Source organism: Ranitomeya imitator, chromosome 3 (assembly GCF_032444005.1).
Source record: "Ranitomeya imitator isolate aRanImi1 chromosome 3, aRanImi1.pri, whole genome shotgun sequence".
NCBI lineage: Eukaryota > Metazoa > Chordata > Amphibia > Anura > Dendrobatidae > Ranitomeya > Ranitomeya imitator.
In genome coordinates, this window is record NC_091284.1 from 415,069,123 (window position 1) to 415,088,388 (window position 19,266).

The 19,266-nt window shown below is 45.7% G+C and overlaps 1 protein-coding gene across 2 annotated transcripts in view; it reads left to right on the forward strand.

Annotated features, from left to right (window-relative positions):
* PPT1 (palmitoyl-protein thioesterase 1) overlaps positions 1-19,266 on the forward strand; it is a 46,320-nt gene that overhangs the window by 25,487 nt on the left and 1,567 nt on the right. The window contains exons 6-8 of one of the 2 annotated variants that reach the window (XM_069757155.1): positions 35-125; positions 4,497-4,610; positions 4,690-4,761. In XM_069757155.1, coding sequence (XP_069613256.1) covers positions 35-125; positions 4,497-4,610; positions 4,690-4,761 — 277 coding nt within the window. The remainder of the gene's footprint in view (positions 1-34; positions 126-4,496; positions 4,611-4,689; positions 4,762-19,266) is intronic. The other variant, XM_069757156.1, reaches the window with a different exon arrangement.

Genomic DNA, 19,266 nt, shown 5'->3' on the forward strand with positions numbered 1-19,266 from the left:
TCATTTGTATGAAAAAAGTAACCTGTCTTTTCAGTTTGGTACAGGCAGAGTATTGGCATGATCCCCTGAATGAAGAGCACTACAGAAATGGCAGCATTTTCCTAGCGGATATCAACCAGGAGCGTGTGAGTTTTTGTTCTGCCTATTTGAATACATGATCAGGAGCAGTTTATCTGCACTCATTATAAGGGAAATGTCACCATATTCAGGGACATCTTTCATATGTTCCCAGGGGAAAACATAGGCTAATACGGCGTTTGTTTGTTTTTTTTTTTTTTTTTTGCAACTCTTTTTCGCGCCTTGTGTTTTAAAGGCAGTGGACACCTTTGAAATGTACCATTTTAAAAGATTGATCTTGTGTAAGATATAAGGGTTACAAGATTAACCCCTTAGTTACCAATACGACTTAAAGCTCACCTTAGATAGAAGTGAATAGCGTCCCCCGACGGGTAGCAATCCAGTAGCTGTACACTATAGCTGACCCTCTGCTGCATCAGTCACAATTGGTGTTGGATCCAACCATGGACGTTTAACTACTTAGATGTTGCAGTCAATATTGACTAGTGCATCTAGATAGTTAAGAGTGTGGGGGGCTTTTTCTTTTACCCCATCAACTTCCTGAGATAATGACTGTGTGGGCCTGATGGTTCCCATGACAAATAACGGCCATAGAGTCCGTCAGCTATAGTGACTTGTTCAGAAGTTACTTAACCCCCCCCAAAAAAAAAAAAACGAACTTGAGTATAAGTGACCAATCCAGAAGTTAGATGATAATTGTTATACAGCCAGGGTACCAGGTAAATAAAAGTGAACACTTGAAAAGTGACTAAAACAGTAGATTTTATGAAATTGCACAAAATAATAACACAAAATAGTTTAAAAAGCAGGTGCCTCTTGTGTGAGGGATTGCAGAATGAGAGACCAGCGCATGCAGAAACAATAATCTTGCGCATCCAATAACCCATATCAGGAAAAAAATTATTTTTTATTTTCACGGCTCTGCGTTGTAAACTTCTGTGAAGCACTTGGGGGTTCAAAGTGCTCACCACATATCTAGATAAGTTCCTTTGGGGGGGTCTAATTTCCAAAATGGGGTCACTTGTGGGGGGTTTCTACTGTTTAGGCACACCAGGGGCTCTGCAAACGCAATGTGACGCCCGCAGACCATTCCATCAAAGTCTGCATTTCAAAAGTCACTACTTCCCTTCCGAGCCCCGACGTGTGCCCAAACAGTGGTTTACCCCCACATATCGGGTATCAGTGTACTCAGGACAAACTGGGCAACAACTATTGGGGTCTAATTTCTTGTTACCCTTGTGAAAATAAAAAAATTGCAGGCTAAAAAATAATTTTTGAGGAAAGAAAAATGATTTTTTATTTTCATGGCTCTGCGTTATAAACTTCTGTGAAGCACTTGGGGGTTTAAAGTGGTCACCACACGTCTAGATTAGTTCCATGGGAGGTCGTTTCCAAAATGGGGTCACATGTGGGGGTGCTCCAATGTTTAGGCACACAGGGGCTCTCCAAACACGACATGGTGTCTGTTGTGAATTCTGTTGTCAGGCTCCCTCCTGTGGTCATGAATGGTACTTCGGCTGGTTCTGTCCATGGACTTTCTCTGGTGCCTGTGGGTGTTTCTGAGTTTCCTTCCACAGGTGACGAGGCTAATTCGTTAGTGGGCTGCTCTATTTAACTCCACTTAGATCTTTGCCCCATGCCAGCTGTCAATGTTGTACTATGGCTCTAGTTCGCTCCTGGATCATTCTGAGTTCCTGTTGCTCCAGCAGAAGCTAAGTTCCTCTGTGCTATTTTGCTTTTTGCTATTTTTTCTGTCCAGCTTGCTTTTGTCAATATTGCCTTGCTTGCTGGAAGCTCTGGGACGCAGAGGGGCGCCTCCCGCACCGTGAGTCGGTGCGGAAGGTATTTTTCCCTGCACTCTCTGCGTGGTCTTTTGTAGGTTTTTGTGCTGACCGCAAAGTAACCTTTTCTATCCTCGGTCTGTTCAGTAAGTCGGGCCTCACTTTGCTAAATCTATTTCATCTCTGTGTTTGTATTTTCGTCTTTACTCAGTCATTATATGTGGGGGGCTGCCTTTTCCTTTGGGGAATTTCTCTGAGGCAAGGTAGGCTTTATTTTTCTATCTTCAGGGCTAGCTAGTTTCTTAGGCTGTGCCGAGTTGCATAGGGAGCGTTAGGCGCAATCCACGGCTATTTCTAGTGTGTTTTGATAGGTTTAGGGATTGCGGTCAGCAGAGTTCCACGTCCCAGAGCTCGTCCTTATTATCAGTAACAATCAGGTCCATTATTTGTCCAAACCACCGGATCATAACAGGTGTCTGCTAACGATTGGAGCTAATTTTTCATTCAAAAAGTCAAATGGCACTCCTTCCCTTCCGAGCCCTGCCGCGTGCCCAAACAGTGGTTTACCCCCACATGTGAGGTATCCGTGTACTCAGGAGAAATTGCCCAACACATTTTAGGATCCATTTTATCCTGTTGCCCATGTGAAAATGAAAAAAATGAGGCTAAAAGAATTTTTTTGTGAAACAAAAGTACTTTTTCATTTTTACGGATCAATTTGTGAAGCACTTGGGGGTTCAAAGTGCTCACTATGCATCTAGATAAGCTACTTGGGGGGGGTCTAGTTTCCAAAATGGGGTCACATGTGGGGGAGCTCCAATGTTTAGGCACACAGGGGCTCTCCAAACGCGACATGGTGTCCGCTAAAGATTGGAGCCAATTTTTAATTGAAAAGGTCAAATGGCGCTCCTTCCCTTCTGAGACAGTGGTTCCCCCCCACATATGAGGTATCGGCGTACTCAGGACAAATTGTACAATAACGTTTGGGGTCCAATTTCTCTTTTTACCCTTGGGAAAATAAAAAAAATTGTTGCTAAAATATTTTTGTGACTAAAAAGTTAAATGTTAATTTTTTCCTTCTGTGTTGCTTCTGCTGCTGTGAAGCACCTGAAGGGTTAATAAACTTCTTGAATGTGATTTTGAGCACCTTGAGGGGTGCAGTTTTTAGAATGGTGTCACTTTTGGGTATTTTCAGCCACATAGACCCCTCAAACTGACTTCAAATGTGAGGTGGTCCCTAAAAAAAATGGTTTTGTAAATTTTGCTGTAAAAATGAGAAATCGCTGGTCAAATTTTAACCCTTATAACTTCCTAGCAAGAAAAAAATTTGTTTCCAAAATTGTGCTGCTGTAAAGTAGATATGTGGGTAATGTTATTTATTAACTATTTTGTCTCACATAACTCTCTCGTTTATAACAGAATCAAAATTCAAAATCTGAAAATTGCGAAATTTTCAAAATTTTAGCCAAATTTCAATTTTTTCACAAATAAACGCAAAAGTTATCGACCTAAATTTACCACTAACATGAAGCCCAATATGTCACGAAAAAACATCTCAGAATCACTAGGATTCGTTGAAGCGTTCCTGAGTTCTTACCTCATAAAGGGACACTGGTCAGAATTGCAAAAAACGGCAAGGTCATTAAGGTCAAAATAGGCTGGGTCATGAAGGGGTCAAAAAAATAAAATGAAAAATGACTGCTACAATTTACAAAGTAAAAGAAAATTTTAGAGATGGTGCTGATATAAAGCAGACATGAGGAAAATGCTACTTACTAACTATGAGGCAAGACTGAAGTATTATCCTTTAATCCAGATAAAGTTGAAAAATTGCTATTTTTTTTTTAAATGTTAAATTTCTGATATTTTTCAAAATAAACACAACATATCGACCTAAATTTACTGTATAATGTGTGACATAAAAACAATCTCTAAATCACTGGGATATGCTGATACATGTGATCAGTCAGCCGTTGCCCCCATACAAAATAGAATAGAATGTCTGCCAAACCTGTCACTGATATTAGTCTGTTTATGGAGTCCTTTACAGACAGGTACGAGGAGTGTTCTGGAATCTGTGTACTATGATACGTAGAAGACAAAGCAATCCAACATTACCCTCCACATGTAAATATTAAAATAATCATGGCCAAAAGTTTTGAGACTTGGTTTTGCGATTTCAGTCTTTTAGTCAGATGTTTCTGTGGTTACAGAAGTGCATTTATAACCATTTAATATGTTTTTACACTTTTGATAAATCAGGTTTATAAAAAGATTTAATATTTACAGCGTTGACCCTTCTTTTTCAAGATTTATACAATTTCCCCCTGCATGTTGGATGTCAGCTTCTGGGCCAAATCCTGACTCGTGACAACCCATTGTTACCTAATCAGTGCTGGCAGTGTTTCACAATTTCTGTGTCCGTTTGTCTATTCCTTTTTGAGGATTGATATTGAGTTTTCCTACTCATCTGATCAGTAATCCTAACAATGCAGAGTTAATGCAAATTGCCACCATAAAAATCGAAGCAGCAAACTTTGACAACCATAACTTGCGTCAGTCTAAAAACTTTTGGCTCCGAATTATTAGTTATTTTAGCTTGTATTTTTTTCCCTAATTTATGTTCTATCTTAACAGGGCATAAATGAGAGTTACAAGCGCAATCTTCAAACTCTGGAAAAGTTTGTTATGGTGAAATTCCTCAAGGACTCCATGGTGGATCCTGTAGACTCTGAGGTTCATATTAATAACGTGAATAATCCTAATAATTTTAATTTCTTAGTCTCAGACCCAGGATAGGAATGTTCATGACTGGTTCTTCTTCTTCTAGTGGTTCGGATTCTATAGACCCGGACAAAGCAAAGAGACTATTGCATTACAAGAGAGTTCTTTGTATACAGAGGTAATGGTCTAAGTATTTATATTTTATCACCTTCCAAATTTTTGTATAAAACTCTTTAGACTTGTGTTGATATATTCCCTTTAAGCCAAGTGCACTGGCATATTTTAGTTTACTTTGATACAAAACATATTTTCATATACATTTTCTTATGTGGTTATTCCGTGTAAGGATCAATTTACACAAACCGAACAGCAGCACTAAATATTTACTGATTGGCGGTAGTTTAAAAGCCTGTTTACACAGTCTGACCATGCAAAATGATGCTGCCATTCTTCTAGGCAGGACAAGCATTGTTTATTCAGGACAATGCGCTGTTGAGAACAATGATTTTTAAGAAAGTTGAAAAATCATTTCACCTGACAAACAAAAATTTTGTTTGTTCATCAGATGATCAGCAGTCTGTTTACACTACAAGATTATTGTGAAAGGAGCTTTCATAGGAACGATGGTCTACTAATCTTTCAGACTGCGAGACTTTTAGCTGTAGATGGAGGCACCTGCTTTGGTCAGCAGATATACAATTGTGGGTAGCTTACTCCTAGCATTGCTGTACTGTAGGAAGGTTACACTGCAATACTTGGATTGTTGTACTTGCCATAAAATAACTTTCTTGTTGAATTCATTGGGGACACAGTACTCTAGATATAGGCCCTAGCACTAGGTAGAAAAAAAAAACATTGGCTCTGCCCAGTAGCCTATACACAGTAGAACAGAAACATGTAAGTAAGGGGAAGGAAATCCCAAAGATATCAGGACAACAGACCCTCATGAAAGGAAAAGAAATAAGGCTATGTTCACACTAAGCGTTTTTTTCCAGCAGGTTTTGTTTTTTTTGTCATGCTCCATTTGTCTCTTGTTCCACAAGAAACATTGAGCAATATTGTCTGCAGTCAAATATTGAAATAAACTTTGTTATATGTCCGGAGAGGACTAGGCATAAACTTCAAAATGCATAGCACCCCCCCCCCCAAAAAAAAAAAATGTATACACTTGGACACGGGTATAAAAAAACTTACTGTCCACAAAATAGTCTTTTTACTGGTGGGAAGACAAATGGATAACCAGAGCTTGCATAGAGTGCCAGTGCTTCTATAATCAGTAGCATCATACTACATTAATCCTTTGAACTAAACCTCCAATGCCCATGTATCCACTTATATATAATAACATCATTGAAGAAAATATCATGTTATAACTAAAGGTATGTAAACCCCTTTAACGATGCATTAAAATCAAAAGTAGTGTGGCTCCACTAAATATTACCCATAGTTCACACGTAGAACAGTATGTCACCAGCACTGTGGGATCTCATTGGGGAACCAAGTACCGCGAACCATTCAAAAGCAGTCCCATAGAACTGGCAAGGAAGTCTGCATTACAGATTTTTCTGTCTGGTACACAGTGGACTGCAGCACCATACAACTTAAAGACAGCATGTCACATGAAAAAACCTGAAGATATGGGGTTAATCTGCAGGTTAATAGCGTTATGACACTGCGGCACCTGCTCTTTGAGCCGCGGTGCTGGGAGGAAATCAAATTTATTCCCCCTGGCAATGTACAGCATTTGGCATTCAGTCACAGGGCGGCGTCAGCATGGTTTGTCAACCGCGCTGTGTGTAGAAGGCGGCAGCTGTAACCGCGCTCCCAGCACTGACTGACAGCAAACTCTCCATTAAGGCCAGCTGTCAGTCGGCCATGTCAGTTCCCTTTAAGCCTGAAACAGCAGATGCCATAGTGTCACCTCGTGAATCTCTGTGAAGGCGAGAACAGAAGCCCATGTGGCAGCTTTGCATGCCTGGGGTATGGAAGCCTAATACCCAACTCGGTCTGCTTCTAGAGTATCTTGGAAGGGTGGAACTGTACCCTTCACCTTGTAGGCTTCCATAATATCACACCAAGTGCATTATGAAATAACTGCTAAAATGTTGCTGGACCATATTGGGGTCCCCCAGGAGCCATGAAAATAAATTGGCAAGCCAGAAGCTTTATGACAGAAAAAGAGGGGAAAAATGTCCTTGTCCGATCCGGACAATGAAGAGAATGCTCCGATGGGAGAGAGATTGTGATACAAAGAGAAATTACTTAATAAATGCCAGCTGCAGGAGACCATCTTCTGAAGGAATATGGCACAGGTTCTGAGAAGCCCGTGATGTGGTGAATTTTTTTTTTAAAATGAGGTTCTGAAGGCCCAGCAAAGAGTTGATGCCACCAGGAATGCAGCTTTAGATGAAGGGAGTTTCAGCAAGATAGCACAAAGGATGGCCTTCCAGGTAACTAGGGGAAGGGCCCAAGCTTCATTGCAGTGAGCCACACCCTAAGGCCGGTTTCACACGTCAGTGTCTCCAGTACGTGTAGTGACAGTTTTCTCACGTACGAGATACACTGACACATGTAGACCCATTCAGGTGAATCGGTCTATGCACATGTCAGCGTGTTTTGGCAGACGTGTCAGTTTTTACCCAGACACACATGCACATGGAGAATAGTGTACAATGTCCTCTGTGTGCACGGATGGCCACCGGGGAAGCAGCGCTACTGTAAGTGCTGTCCCTCTGCGTGTGGTGCTGAATGCAACTTTCAGCCATTGTCCCCTGCTCTGCCGGCAACAGCGCGAGCAGGGGACAATGAATGAAAGAAACAACCGAAGTGGGGTCCTCCCTATATTTTTAAAGGGACTCTGTCACCTGAATTTGGAGGGAACAATCTTCAGCCATAGGGGCGGGGTTTTCAGGTGTTTGATTCACCCTTTCCTTACCCGCCGGCTGCATGCTGGCTGCAATATTGGATTGAAGTTCATTCTTTGTCCTCCGTAGTACATGCCTGCACAAGGCAATCTTGCCTTGAAACCAGCCTAATGAGAAGGCTTGATTGCTAACACAAAGTATGGTAGGACAGAAAAAGGAAGACTGGGATGTTATCTGCCTTAACTTACTTAAGAACTCAAGACTAGAGAGGAAAAAGAAGATGAAAGTATGGCAAACTAGGTTCAAGGTGTGACAATCGGTTAAACCACAAAAGTCTAAGGATCCCTGACTTGACACAGGAACCCCCCCATCTAGATCTCATCTAGAGTTGAGCATATATGTTCAGATTCGGTTGCTGAATCTGAATGTGCCATATCGAAACCCTATTTGTGCCAAATTAATGTTTGACGATGGATTCTGAACATATTCAGTCATTTCTACTCCCATTGACTTTTGGCTGTGTTCAGCAAATAATGCAAATTAACTTATCTGTAACTTAATATCTTATTGTTTCTTCCTCTTGTTTGAGGAAAAAAATGAAAAGCTACGTCAAATGATATTAATATAAAATTCAGAAATAGGGATTTTTGTGTTTCTTACCGTAAAATCATTTTCTCCGAGATGCTCATTGGGGGACACAGGACTGACACTAAGTAAACATAAAAAAAAAATGGGTATTATTACCTACCGATAATTCGGTTTCCAGGAGTCCATCCTGACAGCACATTGGAGGACGTCCTCCTCCTCCTTGCAGGGACAGGAAACACAACACGAGAGGTTAAAAGGTCCCACTCCACCCCCTTTTCCTCAGTGTTTTGACAAGTACCACACCATGGATAGATATACTTTTGAAAACTTTATTTGACCAAACATATTACAGCATATGAACTGGCATGCATAGGGGGGGAAATAACGGTGCTGTCAGGATGGACTCCTGGAAACCGAATTATCGGTAGGTAATAATACCCATTTTCCAGGACGTCCCCCTGACAGCACATTGGAGAATACCAAAGAAAACTACGTTTAGGGTGGGACAACTGCTTGGAGAACTTTCCTCCCATAAGACGTCTGCTGAGCTGCTACTACGTCTAGCTTATAGTGCTTACAGAACGTGTTTACTCTGGCCCAAGTTGCTGCCTTGCAAATCTGATCTAGTGACGCTCCTGCTCGCTCAGCCCATGATGCTGAAACAGCCCTAGTAGAGTGAGCTTTAATCCCTGTTGGGCACGCTATCCCTTCTGATGCGTAGGCTTTTGAAATTATAGTAGTAATCCATCTAGCTATAGACGCCTTGGAAGCTTTTTTACCTTTATTCTTACCTCCAAATAGGATAAAAAGATTAGAATCCTTCCTCCAGGAGCTAGTGGCCTCTAGATAGTTTAATACTGCCTGCCTAACATCCAGGGAGTGTAAAGCCTGTTCTTTTTCATTAGAAGGGTTCTCACAAAAGGAAGGTAAAATTATTTCCTGATCTCGATTTTTTTTGCTGAAGCTATTTTTGGGATAAAAGCTGGGTCTAATTTTAGGATTATATGATCCTCTCTGACTTGAAGATATGGATCCTTAATTGATAGAGCCTGAATTTCCCCTACGCGTTTAGCTGTTGTAATCGCTACTAGGAAGGCCGTCTTCCAGGTACGAACTGAAATAGGCATGTCCTCCTCTAGAGAATAGGGATCTTTACATAGAGCCCTAAGGACTAAATTTAAGTCCCATGTGGGAGCTAGCTGTCTCAAGGTAGGCCGTAATCTTTGGATAGCCCTCACAAATCTGATTATCCAGGGGTGGGAAGCTAATGGATAATCCAGAAAAGTACTAAGGGCCGAGATCTGGACTTTAATTGTACCTGGCCTGAGCCCCAAGTCAAAGCCTGCCTGTAAGAATTTTAAGACTCTAGGAACATCTAAGACCCCCGGAATCACAGCTGACCCGCCACTTCCCATACAAAATTTTTTCCAGATTTTGTGGTAGATGGCTGAGGTGACAGGCTTCCTACTAGCCTGGATGGTTGTAATTACTTCATCTGAAAGACCTCTGGATTTCAAGATGTCCCTCTCAGGATCCATGCTGATAGATGCAGTCTCTCCGGGTTTTGGTGTAAAACAGGCCCTTGATGAATTATATCCTTCCATAACGGGAGTATGATAGGGTCTTCCGTTGCCATGGCCCCCAACAATGGGAACCAACTTCTCTTTGGCCAGAATGGTACAATCGTCAGCACTGTTGCCTGGTCTTCCTGAATCTTCCTGAGCACTACTGGAATTAGTGCTATTGGTGGAAATGCGTAAGACAGAGGTTCGCTCCATGCTTGACTTAAGGCGTCGACTGCTTCCGGCATGTCTAGAGGGTTGAGGGAATAAAATCTGGGAACCTTTGAATTTTTCCTTGTGGCGAATAAATCTATCCTGGGCGTTCCCCAACGGTGGCAAAGAATTTGGAACATTTCTTGACTTAGTTCCCATTCGGTTGGAGAAACTTTCTTTCTGCTTAGATAGTCGGCTAGTATGTTCTGTGACCCTTCTAGATGCACTGCTGTTATAGATAAGACAACGTCTTCTGCCCAGGCAAATATTCTCTGCGCTAGACCTTGAAGCGCTTTGTGTTTGGAACCTCCCTGATGCCTCAAAAAGGATACCGCTGTTACATTGTCGGATAGGATTTTTACATGTTTGTCCTTTAGGCGTGAACGGTTTCTTCTGAGAGCTTCCCAGACTGCGTATAATTCTCTGTAATTTGACGACATCTGACTGATCTCCTCGGGCCACTTGTCCTGAAAGAATTTTCCTTCCAGGTGCGCTCCCCATCCCCACTGACTTGCATCTGTGGTGATTATCACACAAGGGGTTGATATCCAAGGGATGCCCTTTTTTAGATTGTAGTCCTGGATCCACCATCGTAGTGATCTTCTTGTCTTCATTGATAGCTCTAGCCTCTTGTCTAATGTGGAACGACGTCGATCCCATACCATGAGTATCTGTTCTTGTAAAGGCCTTGAGTGAGCCTGAGCCCATCTGACACACGGAATGCATGCTGTCATCTTCCCCAAGACTTTCATAGCTGCTCTTATCGTCACTGGACTTCTTTGGAATTCTAAGATCATCTTTTTTAATGAGGTTCGTTTGTCCCTTGGTAAGAAGGACTGCCTGGTTGTAGAATCCAAGAGTACTCCTAGAAATATCTTCTGGGATTCTGGCTTTAAATGTGACTTTTTCCTGTTGACCACCCATCCTATTTCCTCTAATACTGCTATGACCCGATCTCTGTGTTGTAGCAGAATGGCCCTTGATCGTGCCACAACCAGAAAATCGTCCAAGTATGGAATTATTGTTATTCCTTGGTTTCTTAAGAAAGCCACCACCTCTGCTACCAATTTGGTGAAAATTCTTGGGGCGGATGCTAGACCGAAAGGGAGGCATTGAAATTGGAAGTGGCAGGTCATGTCCGAGAGACTTACCGAGAATCTCAGAAGCTCCTGAGAAGAGAGATGTATCGGGACCTGATAATACGCACTCTTCAGATCGAGAGTGCACATTACCGAATCTTTGTTTATAAGATGAATGATGGACCTGATCGACTCCATTCTGAACCGTTTGTATTTGACGAAAACGTTCAGAGGTTTTAAATTTATTATTGTACGGGATTCCCCTGACGGTTTTGGAATAGAAAAGAGAGGAATAGTGACCTGCACCTATTTCTGGAGTAGGAACCCGAACTATAACCCCGGAGTCGAACAGTTTTTGTAGGTCTAGAAACATAGGGGAATCTTTGGCTAACATTGTTGGTAAGATACACCTTTGAGGTACGCGGGATGTTAACTCTATTCTGTAACCCTCTGAGATTATCTTGAGGACATAATCGTTGTCTGAGATCTGACTCCATTGTTTGAGGAAGAAACTTAATCTCCCGCCTATCCCTATGGCGTCATTGTTTCCTTGGTCTATAGCCAGAACCGAACAAGGAATTCCTACCCCTTCTATTCTGAGCGTAGGAACTCCTAAAAGATCCTCTACCTGATCTCCATTGTTCTCTATACTCTGGAAATCTGCGGGGGGGAGGGGGAGGGGGGAGAGGCCTCCTCCGAAAGGGCTGAAACTTCTTGGGTTTATCCTCGGGAAACCCTCTTTTACTATCAGCTGCTGACTCTAGGATGTCATCTAAAGCCTGACCAAATATTCTGGAACCTGAAAATGGAATGGCGCATAATTTATTTTTGGATGCATTATCCCCCGACCAAGATCTAAGCCAAATAGCCCTTCGTGTTGCATTGGACAAGGAGCTATTCCTAGCCGCAAATCTCACAGATTCAGCTGATGTATCTGCCATAAAGGCCGTGGCTGACTTAATGATAGGCAGAGAAGCAATTATATCCGCCCGTGAAGTCTTATTAATTAAATGTTCTTCCAGCTGTTCCATCCACAGGAACATGGATCTCGCTACAGAAGTAGCTGCGATGTTAGTTTTTATTAAAGCTGCTGAAGTCTCCCAGGCTCGACGTAAAAGGATATCCGCCTTGCGATCCATTGCATCCTTAAGACTAGATGAATCTTCGAAAGGTATGGATGTTTTCTTTGCCACCTTGGCTAAAGGGACATCTACCTTCGGAATCTCTTCCCATGTCTTGATCTCTTCTGAATCAAACGGAAGACGGTTTTTAAACTCTCTGGACATCACCAATCTTCGCTCCGCATCTTTCCATTCTTGCGAGATCTTACGTATGTGTTCACTCACCGGGAACACCGTCCGTTCCTGATATGTGAGCCCTCCGAACATCTGATCTTGTCTAGATCTCGGCTGTGGATCTTCTTTCACCTGCATAGTACGTCTGACCGCCTGGACCAGTTCTTCTGTTTCTTCAACTGGAAAGTAGTACCTCTTCCCTTCTTGTTCTTCTACTGGCAGTTCTCCTTCTTCTTGATCAGAACCTCTATATTCTGATTCCGCCTCCGACGAACCATCCTGAACCTCCTGTTCTGGATCTTTCCTTGGTCTTTTACGAGCCGGGCCCGGACTGTACACTTCCCGTTGTGACATTGAAGCTAAGGAATTCTGGACCTCCTCCCGGATTATATTCCTCATTTCGGACAACATTGATGGTTGTTCTTCTCTGACAATTTTCTTAATACAAGAGCTGCACAGATCCTTCTTGTATGTTTCTGACAGTTTTGTGTTACAAAGAGAGCACCTCTTAGATTTAGTCAATACCTTGCCAGACTTTTTAGACTGAGGGAGGGGAGCTTGACTGGCCTCTTTATCCTAAATGTAAGAATAAGGACAAGAACGGCTCAGTGTGTGCAGGCGTATATTTGAGTACTCTGCGCATTGCGCACTTACCCCTATCTCCTCATTCCTGTTCTCCATATCTTCTGTGGAGAAATACTACTATAAGTACATGATCTCATATGATCCCATATGTATAAAAGGGATATAGCAGCGTCTGCTGCACTCACCCTTGGTCTCCGGCATGTCTGCAGCAGACTGCTCGCACGTCTGTCCTGCAGCAAATATTCTCCAGGGATTCACTCCGGTGCTCTCCTACCACCAGAGGAAGCGCTGGATAACCATCTGCGAGTGCCCTGAGCCTTGCTCCCTTAAAGCTGCATACTTCCGCGTTCCACCAGGTGGAACGCACGCCGAGATGGCCCCGTCCCCGGATGTGACGTCACCTTACCTGCGCCTGACACCGGACGTACTGCACTCGGTCTAACAATCCTACTTCCGCGTTCCACTCAGTGGAACGCACGCTGCTGCCGCTGGCGCCGGACCTCTTGCGGCGCCTCTTCTCCTGGCGCCCGAACCGAGAGCCCCCCACCGGGAGGAAGCGGTTCGACCCAGGAGCTCGTCCGCTCGACTGGTTTTTTGGCAGAGGGACTCCCCACCGGGAAGTTTCTGCCTGGGGCTTAGTGATGCGGGGGAAAGGATATTGGCGTTAGCCGCACGATCCCCCGAGCCCTCCGGACTGGTGAGTCTTCCCGCTTGTATAGCGCTGTATCCTCTCGTGTGTCCCTCCATGCAGGGACAGGAAAAACACTGAGGAAAAGGGGGTGGAGTGGGACCTTTTCACCTCTCGTGTTGTGTTTCCTGTCCCTGCAAGGAGGAGGAGGACGTCCTCCAATGTGCTGTCAGGGGGACGTCCTGGAAAAAGCTCCTCCTCCGACGTATACACTCTGACACTGGCCGCAGGCGAACCCAGTTTAGTGTAAAAAGCAGGAGAAGAACAAGAAAAAAACATAAATCAGCATTAATACAGAAACAACATGTCTAGAAACAAACCCACCGACAAATAGTCAAATAATAAAAAATGAAACAAAAAAGGAGCCATCTGGCTAACAGGGAGGGAGCTGTGTCCCCCAATGAGCGTCTGGGAGAAAAGGATTTTACGGTGAGTAACACAAAAATCACTATTTCTCCTTCGCCTCATTGGGGGACACAGGACTGTGGGATGTCCTAAAGCAGTTCCTGGGTGGGAAATGGACTCACCGAATAACATCCAGGCATCTGTCGTCTATAGGTGCGCTACTGCTGCCTGAAGAACCCTTCTACCCAGACTTGCATCCGCAGAATCCTGAGTATGAATATTAGTGTTTGGAAAAGGTGTGCAAACTAGACCAGGTTGCTGCCTTGCAAACCTGTTCTGCTGAAGCCTGGTGCCAAAGCGCCCAGGAAGCCCCCACTGCCTGAGTGGAGTGTGCTCTGATCCCGGCCGGAACGACCATGCCCTTGACGGGGTAGGCTTTCTGAATAGCTGATCGAAACCACCTGGCTATGGTCGATTTTAATGCGAATCCCTTCCTGCGACCCTGAAATGACGAACAGCGCATCAGTCTGCCAAAAAGGTGCCGTCTGTAAAATGTACATTCTGAGCGCTCTCACTAGGTCTAGCGAGCTTTTTCCACACTGTGTGTTGGCACCGGGCAAAAGGAAGGTAAAACAATGTCCTCGTTAATGTGAAATGAGGGAACCACCTTTGGCAAAAAAGGGTGCTGGCTTGAGCACCACCTTATCCTGATGGACCGTAAATACGGAGCCCTGCAGGATAGAGCCGCCAGTTCTGAGACCCGCCTAATGGAAGTTATGGCCACCAAGAACACAACTTTCCAGGAAAGGTAAGATAAAGAGACATCCTGAAGAGGTTCGAAAGGAATTTCCCACAAGGCACTCAAGACCAGGTTAAGCTCCCAAGCATCCAGGGGGCCTTGTAAGGTGGTACCATGTGAGCGACTCCCTGTAAGAAAGTCTTCACCTGTAGATTGATAGCGATCTTGAGTTGAAAAAGAACTGACAAGGCTGATATTTGTCTTCTGAGGGTACTTGGAGCAAAGCTAGAATGTTAGGGATGGAGAAATGTAGTGGTGGAAGCTCACGCTTTCTGCACCATGAAAGGAAAACCTTCCAGGTGTGATGAAGAATACGTGCTGAGACGGATTTTCGGGCGCTAATCATAGTAGCGGCTACCTTTTGGGAAAACCCGGCCTGCTTCAGAATCCTAGATACAAAGGCCAGGCTGTCAAACACAGGGCTTCTAAGTTCTGGTGGAAATCGGGCCCCGAGTCAGTGGATCCGGGCGTTCTGGAAGCCGCCAAGGAACTTCGGCGAGCAGCTGCACCAGGTCTGCGTACTATGACAGACTAGGCCAATCTGGGGCGACCAGGATTGCTGGGACTCCTTGTCTTGACCTTCCTGACTACCTTCGGGAGCAGTGCCAGAGGGGGAAACGGGTATGGGAGCCTAAACTGGTTTCAAGGTAGGACTAACGCATCCACAGCAATCGCCTGTGGATCTTGATACCGGGCGACAAACCTGGGTACTTTGGCATTCATCCCGGAAGCCATCAAGTCCACGTCCGGGGTCTCCCAGCGCTGGCATATTTGCCAAAAAGTTCGGGATGGAGAGACCACTCCCCGGAAGCAAGGCCCTGACGACTGAGAAAATGCGCAGGCTAGTTTTCCTCTCCCGGGACGTGGACTACTGAAATCACGGAGTGATTCTTCTCGGCCCAGTAGAGGACCTGTTTTACCTCGTGCATGGCTGTCCTTCTGCGGGTACCCCCTTGATGATTTATGTATGCCACCACTGTGGCATTGTCCGATTGAATCCGGACAGGGCGGCCTGCCAGAAGATGATGAAAATGCTGCAGCGCATGCCGATCCGCCCGAATCTCCAAAAGATTGATCGGGAGGGTTGACTCCTGCGAGGGCCAGGATCCCTGGGCTATGTGGTGACAAAACCCTGCTCCCCAGCCGAGGAGACTGTTGTGACTACCAGCCAATGTGTTGGGGGAAATGCCTTCCCCAGTCGTAGAGAAGGACTCGGATGACCACCATGCGAGAGCCTGTCTGACCTGGGGAGACAGACGGCACTTGAGGTTGAGAGAGCATGGATTATTGTCCCATTCTCCCAAAAGTGCATGTTGGAGAGGACGAAGATGGAGCTGCGCAAATGGCACTGCCTCTATTGCCGCTACCATCCTTTCCAAGACCCTTATGCAGAACCGAATTGTATGGTAGCTCGGCTGGCGAAGGACCCTCACCTCCTGCCGGAAACAGGTTGGAATAGAACCCCTGAAATATCTCTTCCTTTGGAACTGGAGTGATGACCCCGTCGAAGGGATTCTACAGTTTTGAACAGGGCTTGTACTCTGGATTCTGAACTGGGAAGGCGGGAGGGAAAGAACCGGCATGGTGGGTGGCTAACAAACTATCTTGTACCCTGAGGACACCAATTCGCTTACCCACCTGTCGTGAACCACCGTGAGCCAAGACTGATGAAACAAGAGTAGACGGCCGCCTACTCTGTCGGAGACCGCCTCCAGTCATTTGGCTGAAAACCTATGGGACCTAGATCCCCTTGATCTTGGCAGCTGGGACTGCATTCTTCCCAATGGATTGGCCCTGTAGGAGATCTGATGATCTCTGTCCTGATTAGGTCGACCTGGGCCACCGGGGTTTGATGCTGGGGTCCACCTGGTATTACGAAAGGACTTCAAACAAGCCTGGAATTGGCGACGAAAAGGCTTTTTAATCTTTTGCTGTGGGAGAAAATTGCTTTTCCCTCCTGTGGTATCAGAAATGAGCTAATCCAATTTTTCTCCAAACAATTGGCCCCCCTGATATGGAAGAGTTGTAAGGGATTTCTTGGAGGTAGAATCCACCCGCCATGTTCTCAACCAAAGAGCCCGTCTAATGGCAATTGCATTTGTGGCAGCTAATGCCACACAGTTCGCTGCATCCAAAGATGCATTGATCAGGTAGCTCCCAGCTAGAACTATCTGACATTTCTATCAACTCTGCTGGTAGATCCCTCTCCTGTTGAACCTTAGTCAAAGATTCTGACCAAGATATCATGGCCTTAGCTTCCCAAGTCGCTGCAAAAGAGGGCTAGCGCTGAACCTGAAGCCTCAAAAACTGAAAAAGCCAAACTTTCTATGAGCCGATCAGTTGGATCCCTAATAGAGGAGCCGTTGGGAAGGGATAACAGCATGTTAGAAGCCAAACGAGAAACCGGTGGATCTACCGAAGAGGATTCTGCCCACTTCTTACGCAACTCGGTGGCGAACGGGTATCTGGCATTTAGGGCCTTTTGTCCCGAGAAACGCCTGTCCGGACGCTCCCTGTGACGTTGGACCAAGTTCTCAAACTCAGGATGAGTGGAGAACACCCTATGAGGCTGCTTGACCCTCTTAAACGATACCTTATGACTAGAGGCCAAGGCGGATTCGTCCTCTACTCCCAGGGTCTGGTTGACTGCCTCAAATAGACTATCTACAGACTCCTGCTAATCAGGTGCCTCTTAATTGAGGGACCCCTCAGAATCGCAGTCCGAACAGTGTTCACTACTCTCCACTGGTGAGGGTGAACGAGAGCCGAAACTCCAGGATGCCGATGCACATGATGGACCGGGAGACGCTGTGTGGGTTCGTTTCCCCTGTGTCTGCCTAGTACGAACGCAGTCCCTGCAGGCCGAAGGCTCCTGAGAGTCGGAGGACCTCTCTAAGGCAGATGAACCGCTGTCCCTGACCCCCGCTGGGGTCTGAAGGGATTCAATCGCTTTTGTTAGGGATGCCATAGATTGCGACAAGGACGTGACCCATTTGGGGAGAGAAACTACAGTTTCTGCCTGAGCGCGTTCGGAATCGCAGGCCTCACAGAGGAAAAGCGGACCGACAGGCTACACATGCGGTATATAAAACCGTATGAGATTTGGTCCTTCCAGTGCAGCTGTCAGACTGGGGGAGGGTAGCACTTACCCCAGTCCTGTGGAACCTGTCACAGAGTGACGCGTCAGCACTGACCTTATAAAGAGCGCTCCACTGGTGGCGGTACCGCCGTAAATGGCAGCGTTGCGGCCTATAGAAGGTTGAAGCCAGGGCCTAAATTTCTTCCCCAGCGTTCGGCGAGGATGAGGGGAGGACCTGCCGGAAGATGATGCAGCTGGACGGGGCGGAGCTTCCACCCGCTGCCTGGCCTGTCAAAAGCTGGGGACTAGATTTGCCGGCTCCCATCCGAACTGGAAGTTGACGGCGGGATATCCGGCGTGGTGCCGCAAGCAGCCGAAAAACCGCAGTGCTGCCAGCAGTAGAAAGACCGCGGCGCCACCAGCAAAGGAAAGGCTGCGGCGCCCGCTGCCCTCCAGATGCCCTCTGATGCACGTTTCCACAGGAGCCCCCGACCCTCTCCCCCCCCACCCGAAGATTATGTCCCCGTCTGTCTTAGAGTTAGGGTGCCTGCACCATCCTTTATACGGCCCCCCTCTAACCTTATCTTCCCTTCAGGGGATGAGGAGAGGGACCATCCACCGCCTTCCATCACCGCTGTCTAAGCATTTGTGATGCAGTAGGGGCTGCACCTGTACAGCCTAGGGTTTCGTTACCTTAGGGTTGTCAGGGCTAAGTCCGGCAAGTGGTCCCATGTTGCAGGAAAGGATACGTGGAGACAACACTCCACGTGCTCGCCAGTTGATGGTTTGGGGAGATTGGACCCTTTCGAAAGGGTCCATCGCCCCTGCCTCGCTTCCAAGGTGAAGAGAAAATCTGGGAGGTCTGGAAACCAGACCTGTGCCTCCTTCAGACACTAAGCATGAACTGGGTTCGCCTGCGGCCAGTGTCAGGGTGTATACGTCGGAGGAGGCGCTAAACTCTTTTTTATGTTTACTTAGTGTCAGCCTCCATAGTCCTGTGTCCCCCAATGAGGCGAAGGAGAAAATATTAGATTACATTAAAGACATTTAGGATTAAATGGGCGGCGCAGTGGTTAGTACTGCAGCCTTGCAGCGCTGGAGTCCTGGGTTCGAACCCCACCAAGGACAACATCTGCAAAGAGTTTGTATGTTCTCTCCGTGTTTGCGTGGGTTTCCTCCGGGTACTCTGGTTTCCTCCCACATTCCAAAGACATACTGATAGGGAATTTAGATTGTGAGCCCCAACGGGGACAGTGATGATAATGTGTGCAAAAATGTAAAGCGCTTCGGAATATGTTAGCGCTATATAATAAAGATTATTATTAAATAAAGGTCTATTTTGGATCAACCCCTTTCAGTTTTTGCATCTTCAAAAGTTAAGAAAATGGTACATTCTAGAGATGTTTTTGAGGTCCAAGTGAGGGGATGTAGGGAGTAGAGATGAGCGAATATGTTCGGCTCCCTCCTTATTTGGCAAGCCATAGTACTTACCGAATAAGCTGCAGAGGGAACCCCGCTACCTGGATCACTAATGCTGATTAGCTGTTCGACTCTGCAGCTGCATGTGTCACGGCTGTTTCAGTCAC